Source organism: Argopecten irradians, chromosome 9 (genome assembly GCF_041381155.1).
Source record: "Argopecten irradians isolate NY chromosome 9, Ai_NY, whole genome shotgun sequence".
NCBI lineage: Eukaryota > Metazoa > Mollusca > Bivalvia > Pectinida > Pectinidae > Argopecten > Argopecten irradians.
This window is the reverse complement of record NC_091142.1, coordinates 31,303,893-31,326,976: the sequence shown is the minus strand read 5'-3', so window position 1 is coordinate 31,326,976 and position 23,084 is coordinate 31,303,893. Positions and strand designations below refer to the sequence as shown.

The following is a 23,084-nucleotide window of genomic DNA, read 5'->3' as shown; positions in this document are numbered from 1 at the left end:
ACATTAGTAACATTGGATGTTTGTGTTTTCAGGACCGGGTACTTATAAACCAGTGGAAGGATGAGATTATCAGTGGATATAAAACCTCTACACAAATGATGGCACAGATGACAACTAAAGCTAGCAAGATGTACGGTGCCGCTATCGCTAATAGCCCTAGCTCAGAAAACTTCAAACCCCCTCTAGAACATAGAAATAGCAATGGGAGCTAGACTACACCCCAGTTAGTCAGAATTATTGTGTCAGACTTAGTGGTGTGAGGTACCAGCAGTATAGTGATGATGGAATCTCTCCATCACCAGTTGTGAATGCCACCCTCTATTTCTTAACTCATCTATAGGATGGCAGTTTGTTCCAGAGATTGGTGGTCCTCGTGTATGGAAGAGGAAAAAACTACTTCAAACAAAACCTAGGATTATACATGTGTTCTATCAGTGATCTGATGCAAATCCAATATGTCTAGTTGTTCAGGAAAGCTACCCACTCATCAACCAGGCGAGAGAGGCCAGTGGATATAAATACTGTCAAGTTCGTAAAGCTGGAATGAATAATTAGCCGTATTTATAATATTTATTCATTTTGTGCCAATCACCAAATAGTTAAAGAAAACTTAACAAATAAGATGGCAGGATGGAAGTGAAAAATGTTTCCAGAACAGAAAGGATATTATCATCAAAGGATAGATGTGGTTCAAAGGCTGTGATTGGTTATTTAAGCATCATGGTATCCTAGCAACGCTGTGACACACCATCCCATTGGCTGATGGCATATATTATTGAAACCTGGTCTGACATTTTAATTTACATGCTACAATTTTTGTTTTATCTGTGATTTCTAATTGTTATTATGATGTACATTTCATATACTTGCATTTTGTGATTGAATTGGCAAAAAAGGACAACAGTGTTACTTTTGGTACATGTTCCAGTTAGACATGTTATTGTATGAACCCTGTTTTATGCATATATATAGATCTGACCTTTGACTTTTTTGCTATAAGGAGACTGATCTCTGTGTCTGATTTAAGCAGCTCCCCTGACAGTCGTAAATATTATCAAAAAATCTTTATTTTACAATATTCTCCCAATTTCCCCCATTTTTCACACTCTAAAATTTTTTACCATGTCATTTAAAAAATTTTACAAGAGTTTTATGTCAGCTCTTGAAATGATACGAAAAAAAGTGCTGACACTGAAACTGTCTTTGTGATTTTCATTCGCTTTAAGAATTGCTGAAATCTGGTAATATATATATAGACATTGTTAAGACATTTGTATTGAATAGCTTTACAATGTAACTTTATAATGATAACGAAACCTTTTGGTTTGGTCTTTTCTTCTGTTTTTGTTTTTGTTTTGTTCCTGTTGAAAGGCTCTTGGTACAAATAGATTTGTATGATATCAACATTACACCAATTCTATAGATTTCATAAAACCAATAGTCAGAAAGCAGAATACATCTAGACCAATGAGTTAGTTTTGCAAACTTCACAGCTCAAATCTTTGAATAAAAAATTGGTTGCAAGGGGTTTGTTTACACTTATGAAGTCTGGGGCCCTGCTCTGAAGTTGTTGGCAAAGCATAGGGTTCATGTGTGATTGAATTTGGAAGTTTGAAGTTCCAATCCTGGACATTAGTGACACGGGATAAGTTTCAAGATTTGCTTAGAATGTGGAAGTCCTAACTCCAAATACTAGTCTAAGCTCTTGCACCATTGTCAATTGAAAGTTTTGTATTTTGCAGTGTTCAAATTCTGGTCAAAGTGCTAAGAATAATGAAAAAAAGTTGCAATATATCTAGAGATTGAGGATTTAAGTTCCAAAGCTTTGTCTGTATGTTGGTGGATATGGTTTTAGATCGTCTTTAGGTTTGAAATTTGGTTTTGAAATCTTGACGGTTATATTGGCAGGTGTATAAAACCTTAGGGCAGTGGATTTCTTACCTCAACTCTAATAAGATTAAGATTAATGTATGGGTTTGAGGTTCAGATTCAAATATGATTGTTTTATTATTGCTCTCCTGCTGCAACTATAATCATCTGTGATTAGTGCAAATTTATTTGTCCTAGATGTCCCGATATATTACCACAAACCCTCCACCTCTGGGTTGCAAGATCAAATCCCATTTGGGGCAGTTGCAAGGTACCTGACTGTAGGTCTGGTTTTTCTCAGGATACTCCGGCTTTCCTTCACCTCCTTAATCTGGCACATCCTTACATGACCCTGGCTGTTATTAGGACATGAAACAAACCAAACCTACATCTATCCTAAAAAGCTGATTTAAACTAGAAAGAAGCTTTATCCTTATTGATAAGGTTTGAGAGGTTCCTCTCCATGTTTGTAATGATAGATCAAGCATGGGGACTTTTACTATTTTGTGTAAAAAGCCAAATTAAAAGTAATAAAATGTAATAAGAATGAATGGAAGATTAAAGATGTAAGACAGATTTAATCCTGTAGTTTTAATCAAACTTGAAATCCATTTAATGAAAAGATGTTCTTTGAATGAGAAGTAAGACTTCTGTCCATTAGGTATTCAACTGTAACATTGTATGCTTTATGGTATAAAATACATCCGTTAATTTATCACAACAATTATGTGCTATCAAGAGATTGATTAAAGATGCTCCACCGCCAACAGAGTATGAACGATACTTATCATTTGAACAATAATTAGTGTTTATCTTGTGTATATATATGTCTTCTTCACACAAAATTAATATGAAATAATTGATTTTGCTTTTGGTGCATGGGCAATCAGTAATTCATTCCATATAAGGCATAGCAATATATTTTATCTTGAAGTAAAAATAGAAGCTCAAACATTTCAATGGTGGCAATGATGTAAAGTAGGTAAGTGTTTTTGACAGAAAAAAAGCCCAATTGTGAGTGGTGGAGTATCTTTAAAACTAACATATTGATAGAATTTTTAATTTAAAAATCCCAGAAATTGTTGAACTTTATTTTCAATGGTTTCTCACCAAAAGTAAAACAATCTTAACTAAGATACAAGAACAGTTTTTGTCATATCAGCATGGAAGATTTAGCTACTGAGAGCTTCATTGTTACGACAATTAAAGAAACAAGAAACATTTAAGTTACTATTAAATAGATATCTCTGTAAGTACTCTTCACCAGTGAAAACAAAAGGCTGAAGAAGAAATAATGATGAGACGAGGAAAAAACCACATTGTTTATAGATTGTTTATATTAATTATTTATCGAAAACCAAAGAAAAGATACAGAGCTTATATGTTCATCGATTTCAAGGTCGTGGAGATGTACAGTATATAGAATAAAGTAGCTTTTCACATTGTTTTTGTCACATGAATACTGTAATATTTTGGATTAGAGATAAGAAAAGATTAAAAGTCTACACTATGTCTGGTAAATGTTTTATTGTATGTGTGTGTATATCCATATTGAAGGAGCACATCGCGGGACTTGAATGTAGAAAAGCTTTAACAGTGAGGAAGACAACAATAACACAGCCAACCTGAGACTCTCAGACTTCTCTGAATGTTATAAGATAATGATCTACATTTGATAGTTTAATGTTCATGTCACTACTGTAGATATTGATTACAGAAATAAGAGAGTTTACATGTACATATTCTGGTTTTGCTGTATTTTGTGTGACAAATGTAAAAAAAACTGTATCCTTAAGATTGATACTTGAAAAATGTTTGTATTTTCTTTTTCTTCCTGAACATTTAAGCTCTGTATTTTTTTATAGCTTTGATACAAATTTTCACAAGTTATATATATTTTCTAGATCCCAAAACTCCCCACTATGGGTGTAAATTTTATTATATATATTATACATGGGAGCAAATGGTGTTTTTGAAATGACCAAATATGTTAAGTTTGGATGGGTTTGTTTTATGTTAAGATATTTATGTATTATTTGTCCATACCATTTCAGTGGTATGATTATAGTAACAAAATTAAATCATATTATTCTAAATGCACTACTAAAAAGAAAAATATGATGATTTACAAGCATATTGAAATTTCATCTCAGGTTTTCAAAAACGAAAATATTTCCTTAATTGACAAAAACTTTTGCTGGTTATCAATGTAAACATCCAAAACATAAATAAATAATTCTCTCATCGACTTAGCTATACATTAGTGACATGTAAACATGTGTATTCTGATTTTGTTTTTATTAATTTAGAAAGACACCACAACATTTACAGTATGTAAAACACTCAATGATCTAAATCGTTCATTCAGATTCCATTTCCATTTCAGAAAATATATTTAACAATTTAAGATTAACTTGTTATGAAACCTGACATTACTGACCGACCACTGACCACTGACATTCACTGACCAGTTACTTTACTGACCAGTTTCTTTACTGACCATTAATTTTTCCGACCACTGACTTTACTGACCAGTTTCTTTACTGACCATTAATTTTTCCGACCACTGACTTTACTGACCACCACCTTTACCTACAACTGACTTTATTGACCAGCAACATTAAATCGTAATGACTTCTGACATTATTGACCACTGATTCTAATGGTTGAATAAATATTAATTTTATCACATAATCCGCCTGATATCCAGTTACTTCGGCCATGTCATGTTTTTGCAATTGTCATATAACCTGGACCACTTGTTATGGCTGGAAATCTAATGTGACGTTATGATCATGATTTGACGTCTGTAAACAATATGACGTGACATTGGGATTCGAGGACGTCGTGAAAAAATGTTGACTTCTACTGGAATTTTGCAATGCATTTTGACATGAAGATTCTTCAAAATTTTGTTTTAGTTATGTGATAAAAGTATCTCCATTTTGTGTTCATTTCATATGAAATATGAATTGAACTCTCGTTTAAGATCCAATATCACAAGAAGTAAAGACGTTATACAGTTAATGCACGACTATAAACTGTGGACATACTGAGTTAGTTATAAGTGCTGTTGTTGACAGGGTTACCAGGAAAAGCCAGTAAACAATCTAGCTGTTGTTTGCACTATAAACTTATTTACCTCATTATTTTTGTGATTTAATTTTTGTACACATATCAGATTTCAAAAAAGCTTATCATTACTTGAACTGCTTTAGTATCTAGAAGCATCTATAAACAAATATAAACTTTATCTTTAGCAAAATAAATGTCAGTTGAAACTTAGAATTTTGCTAACATATTACATTTTGATGCATTAAGAAATGCAAAACCAGCTAGGGTAAGGTTTTAAACACATTCAGATTTAGTGAATATCTTCCACATAAATGACATAATGTGCTATTTGATCATACAATGATGATGTTTGAATATTTGAGATAGTTTTGATTTCTACTATTTGTCACTATAGGGTTTCGCTGGTCTTGTTGCTCCTCCATGATGTTTTTCATGAATACTTTTTTTTGCATAAAATTGGTTTCATCATTTCAAATTTGATGTTTTCTTAATGAAAATGATTCAGAAATCATATGAATATTTTGCTTTTGGTATTTTTTAATTAAATTTCTTTGTTAGTGTCATCTTTTGCATTGTGAAGTCTGCTTGGTGTTCGGATGGACAGAGTCAATAAAAAGGACAACACATTGACCAATTATTTGATAATATTGTAAAAACATTTTTCTTGGAAACCTGGCCATTTATTTCATGGGTTACATGAAAGTTAAAAAAAAAATAGATGGAAAAATATCACAAAGAAAGGTCAAAGTTCATTCTTCCTCTACATTGTCTTGACTTTGATTATGTAACAATTTTATTTTAAACCAAAAATAAACTTTGAATGTTATAAATGAAAATTCTGAAATATCAGGAAACATAGACCATCAGATTTTGCTTTAAGAAAAATACTGCTTGTCATTGGATTTTAACAAAGGTATTTTTGGAAAATCACTATTACAGATACCAGGTATTCATCATCAATCAATTTTGAGTGAATTTTCATTTGTTCTACTGGATACATATGATATACAAATCAGTCCTTCATTGTCTCTCCATATTGGCTGGATTTTAACATTGTACGAAGGGAAGTAACTCTCATTGACTAGAAGGAGTTTTTATTGTCAACTTCCACAAGAAAGGGAAATACCTATCTTTGAATAAAGGAAACAGAGTCAGATCAATTGACCAAAATGATTTTTTAAAAAGATTCTCAAGATATACACACAAAGAAAACATGATCAGTGTAGCATTATGGTTCAGCTACCAACATTTCACTGCTTCTTAGTAAACGTAAACGGGGTGAGATGTGGTTAGGTTTTTATCCATTAGTTCATGTTTTATGTGAGGTGTTCAATCTCTTTAGGGCGTTAGGTATCCATGATAGATCAACTTCCCATGGAACAGTATGCTGTGTGTAAGAGTTGTATGGTTGGTGAGCGATACTATAGTAATGTATGAATGACCTTCAGAGGTGTGAATGACCTTCAGAAGTATGCATGACTACTGGTTTTTGTAAGTTATTTATCTATGTTGTGTGTCGTGGAAAAGTATTTTATACTCAATGAATTGAAGGCGTATGTAGTTGTAAATAATAAAGCATTTTAATTTTATGCATGTGAAAAATAACCATTTCTACATGATAACTATTTATCTACTGATAAGGGCAGATAACCCTGTTTACTTCTCAGTCATACAAATGTTTATTGGTTCTGTATGAAGATTTCTCTATCATTTTTTGATGATAATCAATTTGTTATCGGTCAATTATAAGAGAGAGATCACCTCTTACTCTTAAGTTGTATTGGTAACATCTTGTCTACATCTCGAACTGTAGTAGAACTGTTATAGACTATATGTGTGTGTGTGTGCAGGAAGCCTGCATTTTGACCATGATCATGTGTTTTATTTGTTGAGTTTGGGTCAAATTTAAGTTTTGAAATCAATATCTTGGAAATATCCGAGATAGTCTTGATAGAGATGAATTATTTGTCAGCAGCTCCTGACATCATTGTTGTTTGATACTGGGCAGAGTGTACTCACTGTGGTGGTTTTATTTTATACTGAAATCTCAATTTTCTCAACTGTCTCACAAACTTTAACATTTTTGTTCATTGTTTTCAAGCAAGAACAAGAAAATAGAATGTGCAATGTGTATTATAAAAAGATTGTTATGTGTTAAATTTTTTTTTCTTTTCATAAATTTGATAAGATCTGGTATGGGATTATATTTGAACTGCATAAGACCAAGGTATTGAAGAAAACTCTCCATGACTCAAAGGACAAGTTGTGATCTTAATTGTTAAAAAACTTATTAAGCATGAAAATTATGCTTTTGTATGCTTCTAGTTGCAATGAAATGCTTTGAGAAACTGGGTAACAAAACATTAACAGCTCAAAAAGCTGAATACAGTGCAGGTTTAAACTTCTAAACCTTACAAATGCGAAATAATTTTATCTTTCTGAATTTTTGTTATTCACATTTTGTTGTTGTTGAAATATTAGTTAATAGGAAATATAAAAAGTTTTGCTGGTCGAGACCCCTGTATGTATAGCAGATATTTATATATTTAAGTCTATGTATACTTCAATGTTTTATAGAAATGCTGGAACATTTATTCAATTTTCTATAAATTTTCAGTAAATATATTAACTCTTCTTGCCAGTGAATGATATTTTGACTCTACATTTGAAAAAAAAACCTGACCTGAGTAGTGAATTCATTTTGTCAGTATGTTCCTGGTAAACTGTTCAGAAATGTGTATGTACAATGTACAGCTTTACTAGAAGGTACTACTATGATTTAAGTCTACACGGTTCTGTAGAAGTTTGGCGTACCTCTAGTCACTCCGTTGTTTCAGCCCAGTTGTCAGACATGTGAAGGAGGACCAGTTATCTCTGCCATGTATTTCCAGATTATCAAACAAATAAAACTTCAATAATGATTATCCTATTGTTTTCTTTGTTACTGAATATCATATACCATAAACATATTTATTTTTAGCCAGTTATATTTTAGCACAAATGCGAAAAATTGTAAATTATGATTTATAAGCATGGGCATTTATTAGTGCAATTTGGTGATTTAATAACGGAAACACTGTTTTACGAAATTTAGCGCTCTGCATAAATTAGCACTACAACAAAACGCTAAAACTACCACTAAAATAAGTATGTTTGCAGTTGCTGGAACCTTTCATGGGGATGATATTTTTGTGATTTTATGTAACATTGCTATGATTGCAAAAATTCAATTCAAGAAATATTTAGAAATGATTGAGTCATACAGACAATGAGAGTGGAATCATGAAAATATAATACAGCGTAAGTTAAATTTTAAGATTTTGACTGGCTAATTTTCAGCGTAAGATTTTGATTTTGACTGGCTATGTGGTACATTTGATCATGAATTGGTTTTCTCTCACTATTCACTGATCTGTCACCAGTTTTAGCTGTGAGAGCAACCCCTAGTGTGCGACAGATTGGGCATGCTAACCTTCTCAAATACAGGAAGAGCAACTGTATAACATGGATTCATGCAGTGTAACCATTACATACATTGCTGATAACTTCATCAATTATCAGGCCAAAGGTCAAGGATGGAACATCCTCAATATTCCATGGGTTTCTATCACTGTCATCATATCCACCCCTGGACTTAAATCATGATGAAACTGAAGGCAGTTCAGAAGAAAAAAAAACCAGATCAATTACAGGCCTGCAGACACTTCTGTTGAAGATTATACAGCGAGAATGACAACCAACTTCAAACCACACAGGACACAATTACTTGATTCTTTCGCTGGACATCAAAGTTCCAAACTAGCTCATTTTTAGCCCACCATCAACAGATGGTGAGCTATTCAAATCGCTTTTTGTCCGTGGTCCGTGGTCCGTCCTTCCGTCCGTTAACAATTCTTGTTACCGTATTTCTCAGAAAGTACTGGAGGGATGTTTCTCAAATTTCACATGTAGGTTCCCCTAGGGCCCTAGTTGTGCATATTGTATTTTGGGACCAATCGGTCAACAAAATGGCCGCCAGGCAGCCATCTTGGATTTTGATAATTAAAGTTTGTTCTACTATTTTCTCAGAATGTACTGAAGGGATCTTTCTCAAATTTCACATGTAAGTTCCCCTAGGGGCCTAGTTGTGCATATTGCATTTTGGGACAAATCGGTAACAAGATAGCCGCCAGGCAGCCATCTTGGATTTTGATAGTTAAAGTTTGTTACCGCTATTTCTCAGAATGTACTGAAGGGATCTTTCTCAAATTTCACATGAAGTTCCCTAGGGCCTAGTTTGCATAATGCATTTTGGGACAATCGGCAGGCGCCATCTTGGATTTTGATAGTTTAAGTTTGTTACCGCTATTTCTCAAAAAGTCCAAAAGGTTAAATTTATGCAAGTTCCCTTAGGCCCTAGTTGTGCATATTACACTTTGGGACTATTTGGCCTCATTTTGACAAATGAAGTTTGTTACAGCTATTTCTCAAAAGTGCTGAAGGATCTGTCTCAAATTGCATGTGCAGGTTCCCCTAGGGGTCTTGTTGTGCATATTGCATTTTGGTACTGATCGGTGAACAAGATTGCCAACAGGACGCCATCTTGGATTTTGACAATTGAAGATTTTTTCCGCTATGTCTAAGAATGTACTGAAGAGATCTGTCTCAAATTGTATATGCAGGTTCTTCTAGGGTCTAGTTGTGCATATTGCATTTTAGGACCAATCGGTGAACAAGATGGCCGACAGGTAGCCAACAGAACGCCATCTTGGATTTTGACAATTGAAGGTTTTTTTCTGCTATTTCTCAGAATGTACTGAAGGGATCTTTCTCAAATTTCACATGTAAGTTCCCCTAGGGGCCTAGTTGTGCATATTGCATTTTGGAACAAATCGGTTAACAAGATGGCCGACAGGCCGCCATCTTGGATTTTGATAGTTTAAAGTTTGTTACCGCTATTTCTCAAAAAGTACCAAAAGAATTCTTCTCAAATTTCTTGTACAGGTTCCCTTAGGGCCCTAGTTGTGCATATTGCATTTTAGGACCGATCAGTGAACAAGATGGCCGACAGGTAGCCATCTTGGATTTTGATAATTGAAGTTTGTTACTGTTATATATCTCAGAAAGTGGTCAAGGGATCATTCTCAAATTTCATGTGTAGTAATATGTAGTAAAAGCTTGAGAGCAGAGAAAAGATCCCTCTTTCCTTTGTCAGACAAAGATCATTCTTAGGTGGGCGCCAAGATCCCTCTGGGATCTCTTGTTGTTACACACAGCACACAGAGCCTTCAGTTCTACTATGACATAGTCCAGAAGTGGATATAACATTTAGGTGAAGTGGAGGGTTAGAGGTAGAATATCAAATACATGATACTTGGCTTCCAGAGCCCATTGATGGAAATATCAGATACAAGACATTTAATTTCCAGGGTCCATTGATGAAGGGCTAGTAGTAAAATATCAGATACACGACACTTAGCTTTCAGTGCCCATTGATGGAGGGCTAGTAATAAAATATCAGATACACGACACTTGACTTTCAGGGCCCATTGATGGAGGGCTAATTAGAATATCAGATACATGACACTTGGCTTTCAGGGCCAATTGATGGACGGCTAGTAGTAGAATATCAGATACATGACACTTGACTTTCAGGGCCCATTGATGGACGGCTAGTAGTAGAATATCAGATACATGACACTTGGCTTTCAGGGCCCATGGAAAGCTACATGTAGTAGTAAAATATCAGATACACAACACTTGGTTTTCAGGGCCCATTGATGGAGGGCTAGTAGTAAAATATCAGATACACGACACTTGGCTTTCAGGGCCCATTGATGGAGGGCTAGTAGTAGAATATCAGATACATGACACTTGACTTTCAGGGCCCATTGATGGACGGCTAGTAGTAGAATATCAGATACATGACACTTGACTTTCAGGGCCCATTGATGGAGGGCTGTAGTAGAATATCAGATACATGACACTTGACTTTCAGGCCCATTGATGGAGGGCTAGTAGTAGAATATCAGATACATGACACTTGACTTTCAGGGCCCATTGATGGACGGCTAGTAATAGAATATCAGATACATGACACTTGGCTTTCAGGGCCCATTGATGGAGGGCTAGTAGTAGAATATCAGATACATGACACTTAGCTTTCAGGGCCCATTGATGGAGGGCTAGTAATAGAATATCAGATACATGACACTTGACTTTCAGGGCCCATTGGTGGAAAACTGGTAGTAGAATATCAGATACATGACACTTGACTTTCAGGGCCCATTGATGGAGGGCTAGTAGTAGAATATCAGATACATGACACTTGGCTTTCAGGGCCCATTGATGGAGGGCTAGTAGTAGAATATCAGATACATGACACTTGGCTTTCAGGGCCCATTGATGGACGGCTAGTAGTAGAATATCTGATACACTACACTTGGCTTTCAGGGCCCATTGATGGAGGGCTAGCAGTAGAATATCAGATACACGACACTTAGCTTTCAGGGCCCATTGATGGAGGGCTAGTAATAGAATATCAGATACATGACACTTGACTTTCAGGGCCCATTGGTGGAAAACTAGTAGTAGAATATCAGATACATGACACTTGACTTTCAGGGCCCATTGATGGAGGGCTAGTAGTAGAATATCAGATACATGACACTTGGCTTTCAGGGCCCATTGATGGAGGGCTAGTAGTAGAATATCAGATACATGACACTTGGCTTTCAGGGCCCATTGATGGAGGGCTAGCAGTAGAATATCAGATACATGACACTTAGCTTTCAGGGCCCATTGATGGAGGGCTAGTAGTAAAATATCTGATATCCGACACTTGGCTTCCAGGGCCCATTGATGGAGGCCTAGTAGTAGAATATCAGATACATGACACTTAGCTTTCAGGGCCCATTGATGGAGGGCTAGTAATAGAATATCAGATACATGACACTTGACTTTCAGGGCCCATTGATGGAAAACTAGTAGTAGAATATCAGATACATGACACTTGACTTTCAGGGCCCATTGATGGAGGGCTAGTAATAGAATATCAGATACATGACACTTGACTTTCAGGGCCTATTGATGGAAAACTGGTAGTAGAATATCAGAAACATGACACTTAGCTTTCAGGGCCCATTGATGGAGGGCTAGCAGTAGAATATCAGATACATGACACTTAGCTTTCAGAGCCCATTGATGGAGGGCTAGTAGTAAAATATCTGATATCCGACACTTGGCTTCCAGGGCCCATTGATGGAGGCCTAGTAGTAGAATATCAGATACATGACACTTAGCTTTCAGGGCCCATTGATGGAGGGCTAGTAGTAGAATATCAGATACACGACACTTGGCTTTCGGGGCCCATTGATGGAGGGCTAATAGTGGAATATCAGATACATGACACATGGCTTTCAGGGCCCATTGATGGAGGGCTAATAGTAGAATATCAGATACATGACACTTGGCTTTCGGGGCCCATTGATGGAGGGCTAGAAGTTGAATATCAGATACATGACACTTGGCTTTCAGGGCCCATTGATGGACGGCTAGTAGTAGAATATCAGATACATGACACTTGGCTTTCAGGGCCCATTGATGGAGGGCTAGTAGTAAAATATCAGATACACGACACTTGGCTTTCACGGCCCATTGATGGAGGGCTAGTAGTAGAATATCAGATACATGACACTTGGCTTTCAGGGCCCATTGATGGAGGGCTAGTAGTAGAATATCAGATACATGACACTTGACTTTCAGGGCCCATTGGTGGAAAACTGGTAGTAGAATATCAGATACATGACACTTGACTTTCAGGGCCCATTGATGGAGGGCTAGTAATAGAATATCAGATACATGACACTTGACTTTCAGGGCCCTTTGGTGGAAAACTGGTAGTAGAAATATCAGATACATGACAATTGGCTTTCAGGGCCCATTGATGGAGGGCTAGTAATAGAATATCAGATACATGACACTGACTTTCAGGGCCCATTGATGGAAAACTGTAAGTAGAATATCAGATGTACATGACCCTTAGCTTTCAGGGCCCATTAATGGAGGGCTAGCAGTAGAATATCAGATACATGACACTTAGCTTTCAGAGCCCATTGATGGAGGGCTAGTAGTAAAATATCTGATATCCGACACTTGGCTTCCATGGCCCATTGATGGAGGCCTACTAGTAGAATATCAGATACATGACACTTGGCTTTCAGGGCCAATTGATGGAGGGCTAGTAATAGAATATCAGATGCATGACACTTGTAATAGACTTTCAGGGCCCATGGATGGAAAACTAGTAGTAGAATATCAGATACATGACACTTGGCTTTCAGGGCCCATTGATTGAGGGCTAGCAGTAGAATATCATATACACGACACTTGGCTTTCAGGGGCCATTGATGGAGGGCTAGCAGTAGAATATCAGATACATGACACTTGGCTTTCAGGGCCCATAGATGGAAAACTAGTAGTAGAATATCAAATACATGATACATGGCTTTCATGGCCCATTGATGGAGGGCTAATAGTAGAATATCAGATACATGACACATGGCTTTCAGGGCCCATTGATGGAGGGCTAATAGTAGAATATCAGATACATGACACTTGGCTTTCGGGGCCCATTGATGGAGGGCTAGAAGTTGAATATCAGATACACGACACTTGGCTACGGCACGATTGACATCAGAATAAGCGACCGAAACAAAGCACAGTTAAATAAAGACACCTGTGTTTGGTACATATTAAATTTGTACACGAATTCCTTCTTCAGACCGTACAGACGTCTGGCATCCATCTTTACCTTTAACAAAGTTCATTTAAGTAATTTCTTTCAGTGGCTGTGGCTTCTTTGTTTTTCCTCTTTTCAAGATGTCTGCTAATTTACTTAGCACCTTTTCAGGGCGACCTCTAAACTTTCTTTAATGAGCTGAGGTTGGTGACATAATTGGATTTTGTTGTTTACAATTAGTTTCTTTCTCTACTGTTTGCAGTTTATCCGATACTTATTTTTCTTCTATATGACATTTATGAGTCTCCATAGTATCATTTTTAAGGCTTGGCCACATCTTGCATTTGTAGACAGTGTAAGGTATAGCAATCATTGTGCTGATATAGTGAAGATCTCCTTCAGGATAGTTTATTTCCAATTCGATAAAGAAGATTTCTCAGAGCAATTCGCGATTTTTCCTAATTAAATTGTGTTAAAAAGTTTCCGTCAAAGCCTCTTTTTATAGTTTGTTTGAATGACAAATATTGCTATCGTCATGTAAATGTACCATTATCTCTTGATTTATTATTGTTTGGTAAGGAACATATGTCTTTGGAAGTAAATTGTGATTTTTAGTAAAGTGCATATTTTCATAAGATTTTAACATGTTTACTTCATAAAAGGTATGATATATATTCGTATGTTAATGTAAATCATCATTTTGATGTTAATGTATATTATCAGTCTATGCTGTCATTTGTTGTCTATGTAACTTTGTAAGGAGATGACTTCATAAGTTGCCATAACTCATGCCAGATCCTTTTATCCTTTTGGTAAATGAAATATGTTTAAAGTAAAAAGTAAAGGAATTAAAGAACTATAGAGATGAGGAATACCTGATAACTGGTATACATGTAGATAATGGGTAAATGTAAATAAGATTTTTTGACATTTCATTGAAATTTCATAGCATTACCTGTGCCATCGGATTTTCAATGATAATATTATTATTCATTTTGGATTATACATCTTTTTAGTATATCTACATGTTTGTTTAGTTTTTAGATATTAACATTACTAAAGTTTAGGCCTAATCGATACGGGAGAATAATAGTTTTTTCTTTGTTTTCATACTATATCTGGCATTCTGATTGGCCGATTCTTTTTTACACTACATTTACATTTTCACTGCAGTCTCACTATGTAACCCTACAAAGCGCAGTTGGCAGTCATATATAGGCTATGAACTTCAATCGCTTATCATGGCATCCTTATCATTGTGACGTCACAATTGTCGTGCCAGCGATCACGGAAAACGGCTGTTCAAATGGCTGTTACATCCTTCACCACAACGAATGATAAATTCACGATATATGCAAAATCCTTCGTTATTTGAACATAAAATCAGGGGCGTAGGAAGCGGGGGGCAGGGGGGGCAACTGCCCCCCGTTCCCCAGGACGGGGGGCAAACATATCTTCCCCCCCCCCATTTTCGCCGACTGAAATGTTCTAAAAATGCATATTTGAAAGAAAAAAGAGTCCTCCTGCACAATTTTCGTACTTCATTCTAAAAAAATTTCCGCTGCGCGGCGCATTTCCTAAAACGTTCAAGCACATAATGTTCAAACCTTTAATAGTAGTAATTCAATACACATGAACTACACTAAAAATGTCCATTAAGGGATTCTACGTACTGCATTTGTATTTCAAAAATGTCTCTTAAAAGATTACTTTGTTTATATGTCTTAGCAAGACAATTAATTCATTATTATTTTGAGTTACAAAACAATGTTCAGATCGAGCAAGGCTGCACAATGATATGACGACACAATTATCACAATTATCATTTTTTAAATGCAGGTTACTTTAAATCGAAAAATTACCATGGTAAGAACGCTTTAATATCATTAAAATACATCGTTAAACATTCTAAAATCGTATTTTTTTCCCGGGGGAGACCCCCGGACCCCCCAAACTCCAAAATCTCGCGCCTTCGGACGCTTGCAAATTCATCAAAATGCATTGTAAAACTCATATTAGCCATTCTAAATCGTAATATTTTTTCCCGGGAAAGACCCCCGAACCCCCATAACACCAAAATCTCGCGCTTTCGGGCGCTCGCAAAATCATCAAAATACACTGTAAAATTCATCTCAGCCATTCTAAATCGTAATATTTTTCCCGGGGTCGACCCCCAGACCCCAAAATTAAATCTCGCGCCTTCGGCGCTCACACGCTAATTTGGCCAGTTTTCGTTAATTTCCTTTTAGCGACCCCACTGTCTATAAATGTGTACAAGGATTATATTTAATGATATATGAAAAAAGTATATAAAGTATATATGGTTGTGTGTTGAATTAATCTCCTCCTGTAGGTGCGGGGGGGGGGGGGGGGGGGGGGGGGGGGGGGGTTTTACAAAATATTGAGGACCTTTGCCCCCCCCCCCCCCCCCCCCATTACGTTTCATCTTCCTACGCCACTGAAAGTTGTAGCCAGATGTAAATATAAGTAGCGCGCTTCATGTTGGATTTGCCTCTGTCCAGTTGGCATTTTCATTGGTTATGAATGCCAACTGAAAGACGTTCAATGCTTAAATGAACTTCAAGCGCTTATTATAATATCATTATCATTATATTGTGACGTCACAATTGTTGTGCCACCGATCACGGAAAACCGCTGTTCAAATGGCTGTTCCATCCTTGAAGATTACGAATGATTAATTCATTATAGATGCAAAATCCCTTGGGATTTCATCATTAAATTCTAACCAAGTGTAAATATAAGCATTGGACGTCATTTAGTTGGCATTCATAATGGCTATGAATGCCAACTAAATGACGTCCAATGCTTAAATAAAAAAATCCGAGAATGGCGCAAACACTCGACGTTACCGTGACGTCCCAATCGAAACATTGACGTTGTGTATTGATTTGGGGAAAATAATCCCAATGAAAATCCATGGAATCGTACGTGTAAATGTATTTCATTGTATCAAATACTCTGGAAAATTAATTATAAGCATTTATGTCATTATCTTTTAACTTCATCGATGGTATGAAAGACATTTTGTTTGTAAACTGCGTGAATCCGCGTAACGGATTCTCACAAAAGTTTGCAACACAAGTTGAAAGTTAAGAAACATAGATGACATCATTGCTATTCCCATTATTTAGTTTTGTATTCATATGAACTAACTTCTGATGTCATAAGATTAAAATTCCAAAGGATTATTTTTTCTTAATTCTATATTTTATTCATTTAAGCATTGGTGTTGAATAAAGCATTGATGAGCTTCATGTTGAATATTTGCCTCTGTTCAGTTGGCATTCATTAAGGCTATGCCAACTGAAAGACGTTCATTCCTTATATTTACATTTGATTACAATTTTATGTTGTAATCCCAAAGGATTTTGCATCGTCAAGGATGGAACAGTCATTGTCCGTGATGGCTGGCACGACAATTTTCACGTCACAATGATAATGACGTCATAATAAGTGGTTGTGGTTCATAGACTGTATGAATGCAAACTGCGTTTGGTAAGGTTATATAGTGGGACTGCAGTGAAACTGTGTGAATCCGCGTAGCGGATTCTCACAAAAGTTTGCGTACAAAATTTATTTCATAACCCTATGAAGTTAAAAAAATAGTTTCATCAATGCTTATTATTAATTTTTCAGACTACTGTACTTGATAACAGAAAATACGCTTAAATGTACGATTCTATTGATTTTCCTATGGATTATATTTTCTAAAACAATACGCAACGTCGACGTCTCTATTTTGACGTCATGATTACGTCGGATTATCGCGCCATTCTCGGATTTTTTTTCTTCATAGTATTTGAAGAAAAAGAATCTGCCAATCAGAGAGTTGAATTTAGTATAAAACAAATAAAAATTAATTATTTTATTATTTCGAAGGACATACGTACAAATATGTACATTATTGTCATAATGTATGTCATAATGTATGTCCTTGGAAATTATAATGTAAGACAAGATTACACGACAGATCAAACATTGGATAAGTGTTAAGGTCTCAAATAGCAATACAAACTTTGAAACAATACGAATAAAATGAAACGTTTACATTGAAATCTCTACACTTTAATCCGGATTTAATAACACGGTGTTGAGTTCAAATGTGAAATTATTATCGCCGGATATAAACATCCGGTTTAATTTACAGCTGACCTCAAAATCATGGACAACGTTAGTAAACTTATGCAATGTGTTGATTTTGCTGCGATTAAGCATAAGGATCAACGAAGAAAGGATAAAGAGGGAACGCCTTACATTAACCACCCTATAGGTAACTGTTACTGTTAAATATGCTATTTTATCAGTTGTTCTCTCATGCAGTACATCACGCATGTTGGCATCGTTGGGACCGCGAAGGATCCCATATTCATTGGCCGTATAAATGGTATGCAGAGACAACTTTTTAAAAATGGTGCGTTATTTAAAGACATTTTCTTTACATATATACCATTGGTATAGAAATTCTATTATATAATAACATTCACGGGTGTTTGATGTAAAATATAATGCAAGGGGAATAACTCCTATAAGAAAATACATTTTTCAGTAAAAGCGGTGAAATTTAGATGTAGATATATGTAATATGTATCTTGCCAATTGTTTTTGATACAGAGATACTGTAGAAATTCTTTCATTTTCTTTTATTGGAAGGTGTTGCAAAAATTTTGACAGAAGAAGCTGGAATTACAGACCTTGCTGTAATTCAGGTAGGTACCAGGCATTATCAACTTTTGCTTTGCCAATTTGTTATAAGTGTTCATTTCTTCTTTAATTAAGTGTACTAATTATTAAATAAGTATAGACAAACTTGTTTAAGAGCGTATACCTGTGACGCGAACAGAACTCCATCAAATAGTTAAAACACTGTGTATATTATACATTTTAAAAGCAGTGATAAGTTGAGATGAACATCAGACTAGTTCAGCATTGCCTTACGAAATGGTGAAGGTTCCCCAATCAGAATTTCTATGAGTAGATAAACTATTCATTTGTTGAAAAGACCATGGACAGTGACATTAAGCAGGCTGAATCAGAGATGACCTGGTAGCAATTTCTCGAAACAAAAGTGCAGACTTAAGTCAAAACTTAAGTTTTTCTCCTTATGTAACTTATATTGCAATTTATGACTTAAGTCAGTTTTTTTTACTTAAGTTTGTTTTGAGAAATTGGGGCCAGGCCCAATACCAAACAGTGTTGGCGAGTTCTACCTTTTGATATAGTAGTGTTCTCTAGCCCTACACCAGACATTCATCTGTCATAATGTCTAAGTGTGGTGTACATGTCAGGGCCAGAGTATTTCAGGCAACAGATATGTCTGCAGTTGCGTAGTAAATACAATGGAACATAATAATTTAGCTAGCTGACATCTTTTATGAAGGCTTAATAGGGTTGGACCAATTTAATTGCCGGAGCATCATGTATGAAGTGGTGTTGTTGTGCTTAATGTGTGGGTTCCAAATCAATACATTAATGGTATTAGATAGGTTGCATATGCCTTCTCCTTAGCTCCTAATTGGAAGGTGCTGACGTTGCAGAGTTGAAAAGCTGGGTCGACTTTGTCTTGGTGATTTTGTACTAATTTGTAGGTGTGTTGATTTCAGGAAAGAGTTTTTGTGATGGTGAGAGTTTCATAGTTTGTCCAGGTGGGTGGTAGTTGTGTATGTTTTCGGGGTGGTACAGAGGTTTATTTTTGTTGGTAATTCTATGGACTTCACACTTATTAGGACTGAGTTTGATTTATCATATCTCCTCCCAGTCCTTCCATCTATCAATGTCAGCCTTTGGCTACTCACAGTCACTAACTGATCTGACAGTCTTATTACATCAGATAGTCATCTGCAAACGTTGGAGCAGTAGACTCTATACACCCAGCTGTGTTATTAATGGTTTCAGGAGTAGTCATTCACGTGACAACTTGTCCAAAGCCTTGTCCAAGGCTTTGGACAAGTCCAAGAAGATGACATCAGTTTGTTCTCTCTATCCAATCTTTTAAAACAATTGTGAGGTTCTAAATAAGGGGAACTTCTGTGTATCACACGATCTCTTCTTCCTGAAGCCATGTTGACAATGTCTAAAGATATTCTGATCTTTGAAGTGGCAAATGATGCTTAAGTGAATGATGTTCTCCGTTATCTGACATATATGTTAAAAAGATTGGTCTGTAATTTGAAATTCCAACAATCATCTTTTTTGAAGACAAGAGAGACAAGGATAGTTTTCCAGCCAGTTAGGATTTGTCCCTTGTTCATGATTATTGCAAAAGGAGAGTGAGTACTTGGGTATCTCAGTGACTACTGGCTTCAGGTATTTTAAGCCAGGGTTCAATATTTGGAGGCACCTGTATGTGTGGAACAACAGATTCATTGCTGGTACCATGTGCCATAATCAGGCAACACTTAGAAATTTTCATCTGAACGTTGAAGCAAATTTGTCCCTAATGATATCAGTTTTCTGGGCGGCATCGCAGTAGTTGTTCCCATTACGCTTTAGGGGTACAACACCACATCTTTCGTTTTTCTGCAACTTGGTGTAATGCCAGAAGCGTTTAGGGTTTGCTTCGTTTCCTACAATCATGGTGTATGTTTTTCTGCAAATTTTGTTATGGACTTGGCTTCTTATTCACTACCCAATTACTGGGACGGTTGGAAGTCGATTCACACTTGTGCAGTTTGTTTTTACGCCTCCTCAGTTATGGAGTGATCCTGGCATGGGTTACTTGATTCTCGTAGACGTCAGCTGAGATGGAATATTGTCGTCTATGATGGGGATGGACTTCCTTTTTAGGTATGGAGTGAAAATCTATCTTGAATGTTTCTATGGAATGGTTTATCAAATACTTGATGGATGTCTATGTTACGCTTCTTCTTCGAGCAGGGTTTCCTCCGTACGGCTCTCTATCTTAAGATGCTGGAATGCGAGTCGACATAGACGATTTCATGATCACCGGTAATCCTGACAAATGACCACAAGGTCTACTATTACAGTGTACTTAAATACTACATCCTTCTCCGGTATTTGGCACAACGTAACCTTTTTCATAATACATATACTTCATCAATCGCACCAAGCTTCACGCAACTACAAGAATAAGCTATTTGTGCTATAGTGTTAGTGAAAACCATCTGGATTAGTTAGGAGTCGGTGCCTTCAGGAGGTACACGTATTCTCACAAACCATGTTCTGTTAATTTCAATTCAAACAGCGTATCATAAAATATAACAACATGGCTATTACAACAAACGCTGCTTCATCATGATGGTCGCAGAATCCTGATAGTAAATGATGTCTATACGTATTATAGTGTTCTCTTTCCCCAACTTAAAGGAGAGGGATTAGGCCATAGTTGTGATGTTATCTGTTACATATTGTATTACTAATATTGTATTACTAAGGCTATTACAGGGTTTTTTTTTGGTTAGAATACTAAGATGGGAAAACCCTATCAACCAATACTTTTGTTTTAAAGGGTATTACCGGAAACACACATGATAATTCGTTTGGCCTCATTGATAGTATGCAATATGAGCAACTTTATTGGCGATGTAATAAGAATTGTTCCCAGTTAAAACAACATCTTTTGGTAATGAGTGAGTCCGAGTATAAACCTTTCTAATGATGTTTTGTCATTTTGTACCAATCCAACAACATCCATTGTATAGTGCCACACTGTAAAACTGTTGTAGGCGGCGCTACTTCACGATACTGTAGAGGACACGGAGACATCATTTGACGAAATAGACCAACATTTCGGCGCAGAAGTTTGTGGTAAGTGGCATCAGAGATCTAAAATAATCGTAACTTTTTTTTCTAAATACGGTTATTAAATATTATATGTTATCTAAAGAGTTTAAGTTCTTTCGTCTTACAATCTTTGAAATGTAATCATAATTTTACAGATTGGATGCAGCGCGTTGGTAAATACAGGACCTTAAATGAGTGTTCATTCGATATGAGATTTTATGAAACGAGACTTTGGCGTTTTTATTTGTGCACTGTCAGTGAATATCAGGCAGATTATGATATAAATAAATTGTTTGAAAAATGTTATCAAATACTCTTATAAGTAATTATTTGCAAGCATGTAAAGTTGGTGTTGTACTGATTGTGAGCAGTACAATTAGTATTTGTACATTTATTCAATTATTTTAAAAATTGTAACTATGCAATGTTATCAAACCGATTGAAATGTATAACTTTCGATCTTGTTGATTTAGGTATTGTGAAGGAAGTCACTGACGATAAGACTTTACCAAAGCTGGAAAGAAAACAAGAACAAATCAACCACGCCCCTCACGCCAGTTATAAAGCTAAACTTGTGAAACTAGCCGACAAATTGTACAACCTTCGCGACCTGAGGAGATGTACACCTAGAGGATGGACAGAAGAGCGTGTACAGGAATATTTTGTCTGGTCCTCGAAAGTAGTGGCCGGACTTAGAGGCACGAACAACAACATGGAAAACTCCTTAGATGACTTACTAAAGGAACGAGATATAATTGTTTGACGTTAGGAATGATATATTATTATGTGACGTTGTATATATATTTATTATGTGACGTTGTGAAAGGTATGATATTATGAACGAACGATATATTATTATATAATTTAAGGAATGATATGACATAATGACGATATATTATTATGTGACGCAATGAACGATATAATATGATGAACGATAAATTATTATATGATTTAAGGAAATAATTTGACGAAATCAACGATATATTGTTATATGACGTAATGAACGATATATTATTATATGACGTAATGAACGATATATTATTATTTGACTTAAGGAAATATATATTACATGCATTATATGGCATAAGAAAAGGGATATTATTATATGATGCGTGGATCGATAAATTTTTCAGTGACGTAAGAAACGATATATTATATGGCGTTAATGTAGGTTAGTTGTCTGATATATCGTTGACGTTGTTACGGTTAATGTTATTAATGATATCCCAGCTATATTGTTATATTTTATCTATTAATGTTAATTATGCTATTTAGTTCGATCATATGATACCAAAATAGTGTTAATGATATGTACATGTTTACGATTGTTTCTGCTACTTCATCATCGTGTTCTATATGGTCCATCCTGGATGTGTCTGTCGACTTCCATTATATATGGAAGAAGTATTTTAAAAATCCTTATGAATTAGTTAAGTCATTTTACAGTCATTGTTCACACAATTAACCATTTATAGTCGTCTGTGTCACATCTGTGTAACCATCTTCTGCTTCATCTATGACACTCTCAGGGTGGGAAATCACGTGACTCACGGGAAGATGGCAAAAATCCTGCCACTTCAGGCATATTTTCCGGGTAAAACAGCTTATATTATCATTCAATCCATATAATTTATAGTCTTAAACCATATGTGCATTGGTA

General features: G+C 35.8%; 3 protein-coding genes across 4 annotated transcripts in view; 2 read left to right on the top strand and 1 right to left on the bottom strand.

The window, feature by feature from the left end:
• LOC138332077 (G protein-coupled receptor kinase 3-like) overlaps nucleotides 1-7,866 on the top strand; it is a 99,412-nt gene extending 91,546 nt beyond the window's left edge. For both annotated transcript variants that reach the window (XM_069280026.1, XM_069280025.1), the window contains exon 19: nucleotides 33-7,866. In XM_069280026.1, coding sequence (XP_069136127.1) covers nucleotides 33-212 — 180 coding nt within the window. In that variant the 3' untranslated portion in view covers nucleotides 213-7,866. The remainder of the gene's footprint in view (nucleotides 1-32) is intronic.
• Nucleotides 7,867-10,917: 3,051 nt separating this feature from the next.
• On the bottom strand, nucleotides 10,918-12,843 carry LOC138330699 (uncharacterized). Its single transcript, XM_069278238.1, has 2 exons — nucleotides 12,048-12,843; nucleotides 10,918-11,849 (listed from the first exon to the last, which is right to left on the bottom strand). The coding sequence occupies exons 1-2, from the start codon at nucleotides 12,841-12,843 to the stop codon at nucleotides 10,918-10,920; spliced, it is 1,728 nt and encodes a 575-aa protein (XP_069134339.1).
• Nucleotides 12,844-17,795: 4,952 nt separating this feature from the next.
• LOC138332076 (guanosine-3',5'-bis(diphosphate) 3'-pyrophosphohydrolase MESH1-like) lies at nucleotides 17,796-22,214 on the top strand. Its single transcript, XM_069280024.1, has 4 exons — nucleotides 17,796-17,954; nucleotides 18,335-18,390; nucleotides 21,367-21,448; nucleotides 21,898-22,214. Exons 1-4 carry the CDS (start codon nucleotides 17,846-17,848, stop codon nucleotides 22,185-22,187), a joined length of 537 nt encoding a protein of 178 aa, XP_069136125.1. The 5' UTR covers nucleotides 17,796-17,845; the 3' UTR covers nucleotides 22,188-22,214.
• Nucleotides 22,215-23,084: the final 870 nt, after the last annotated feature.

Excerpts from the sequence above, each read along its gene's own strand:
- LOC138330699 (XM_069278238.1), bottom strand. The coding sequence starts at position 12,843 with ATGTATCTGATATTTCTACTACCAGTTTTCCACCAAAGGGCCCTGAAA. Across the intron at positions 11,850-12,047 it reads ATGGGCCCTGAAAGCTAAGT|CCCTCCATCAATGGGCCCTG; the intron begins GTCATGTTTCTG and ends TTCTATTACTAG.
- LOC138332076 (XM_069280024.1), top strand. The coding sequence starts at position 17,846 with ATGGACAACGTTAGTAAACTTATGCAATGTGTTGATTTTGCTGCGATT. Across the intron at positions 17,955-18,334 it reads TTACATTAACCACCCTATAG|GTGTTGCAAAAATTTTGACA; the intron begins GTAACTGTTACT and ends TTTTATTGGAAG. Across the intron at positions 18,391-21,366 it reads CAGACCTTGCTGTAATTCAG|GCGGCGCTACTTCACGATAC; the intron begins GTAGGTACCAGG and ends AAACTGTTGTAG.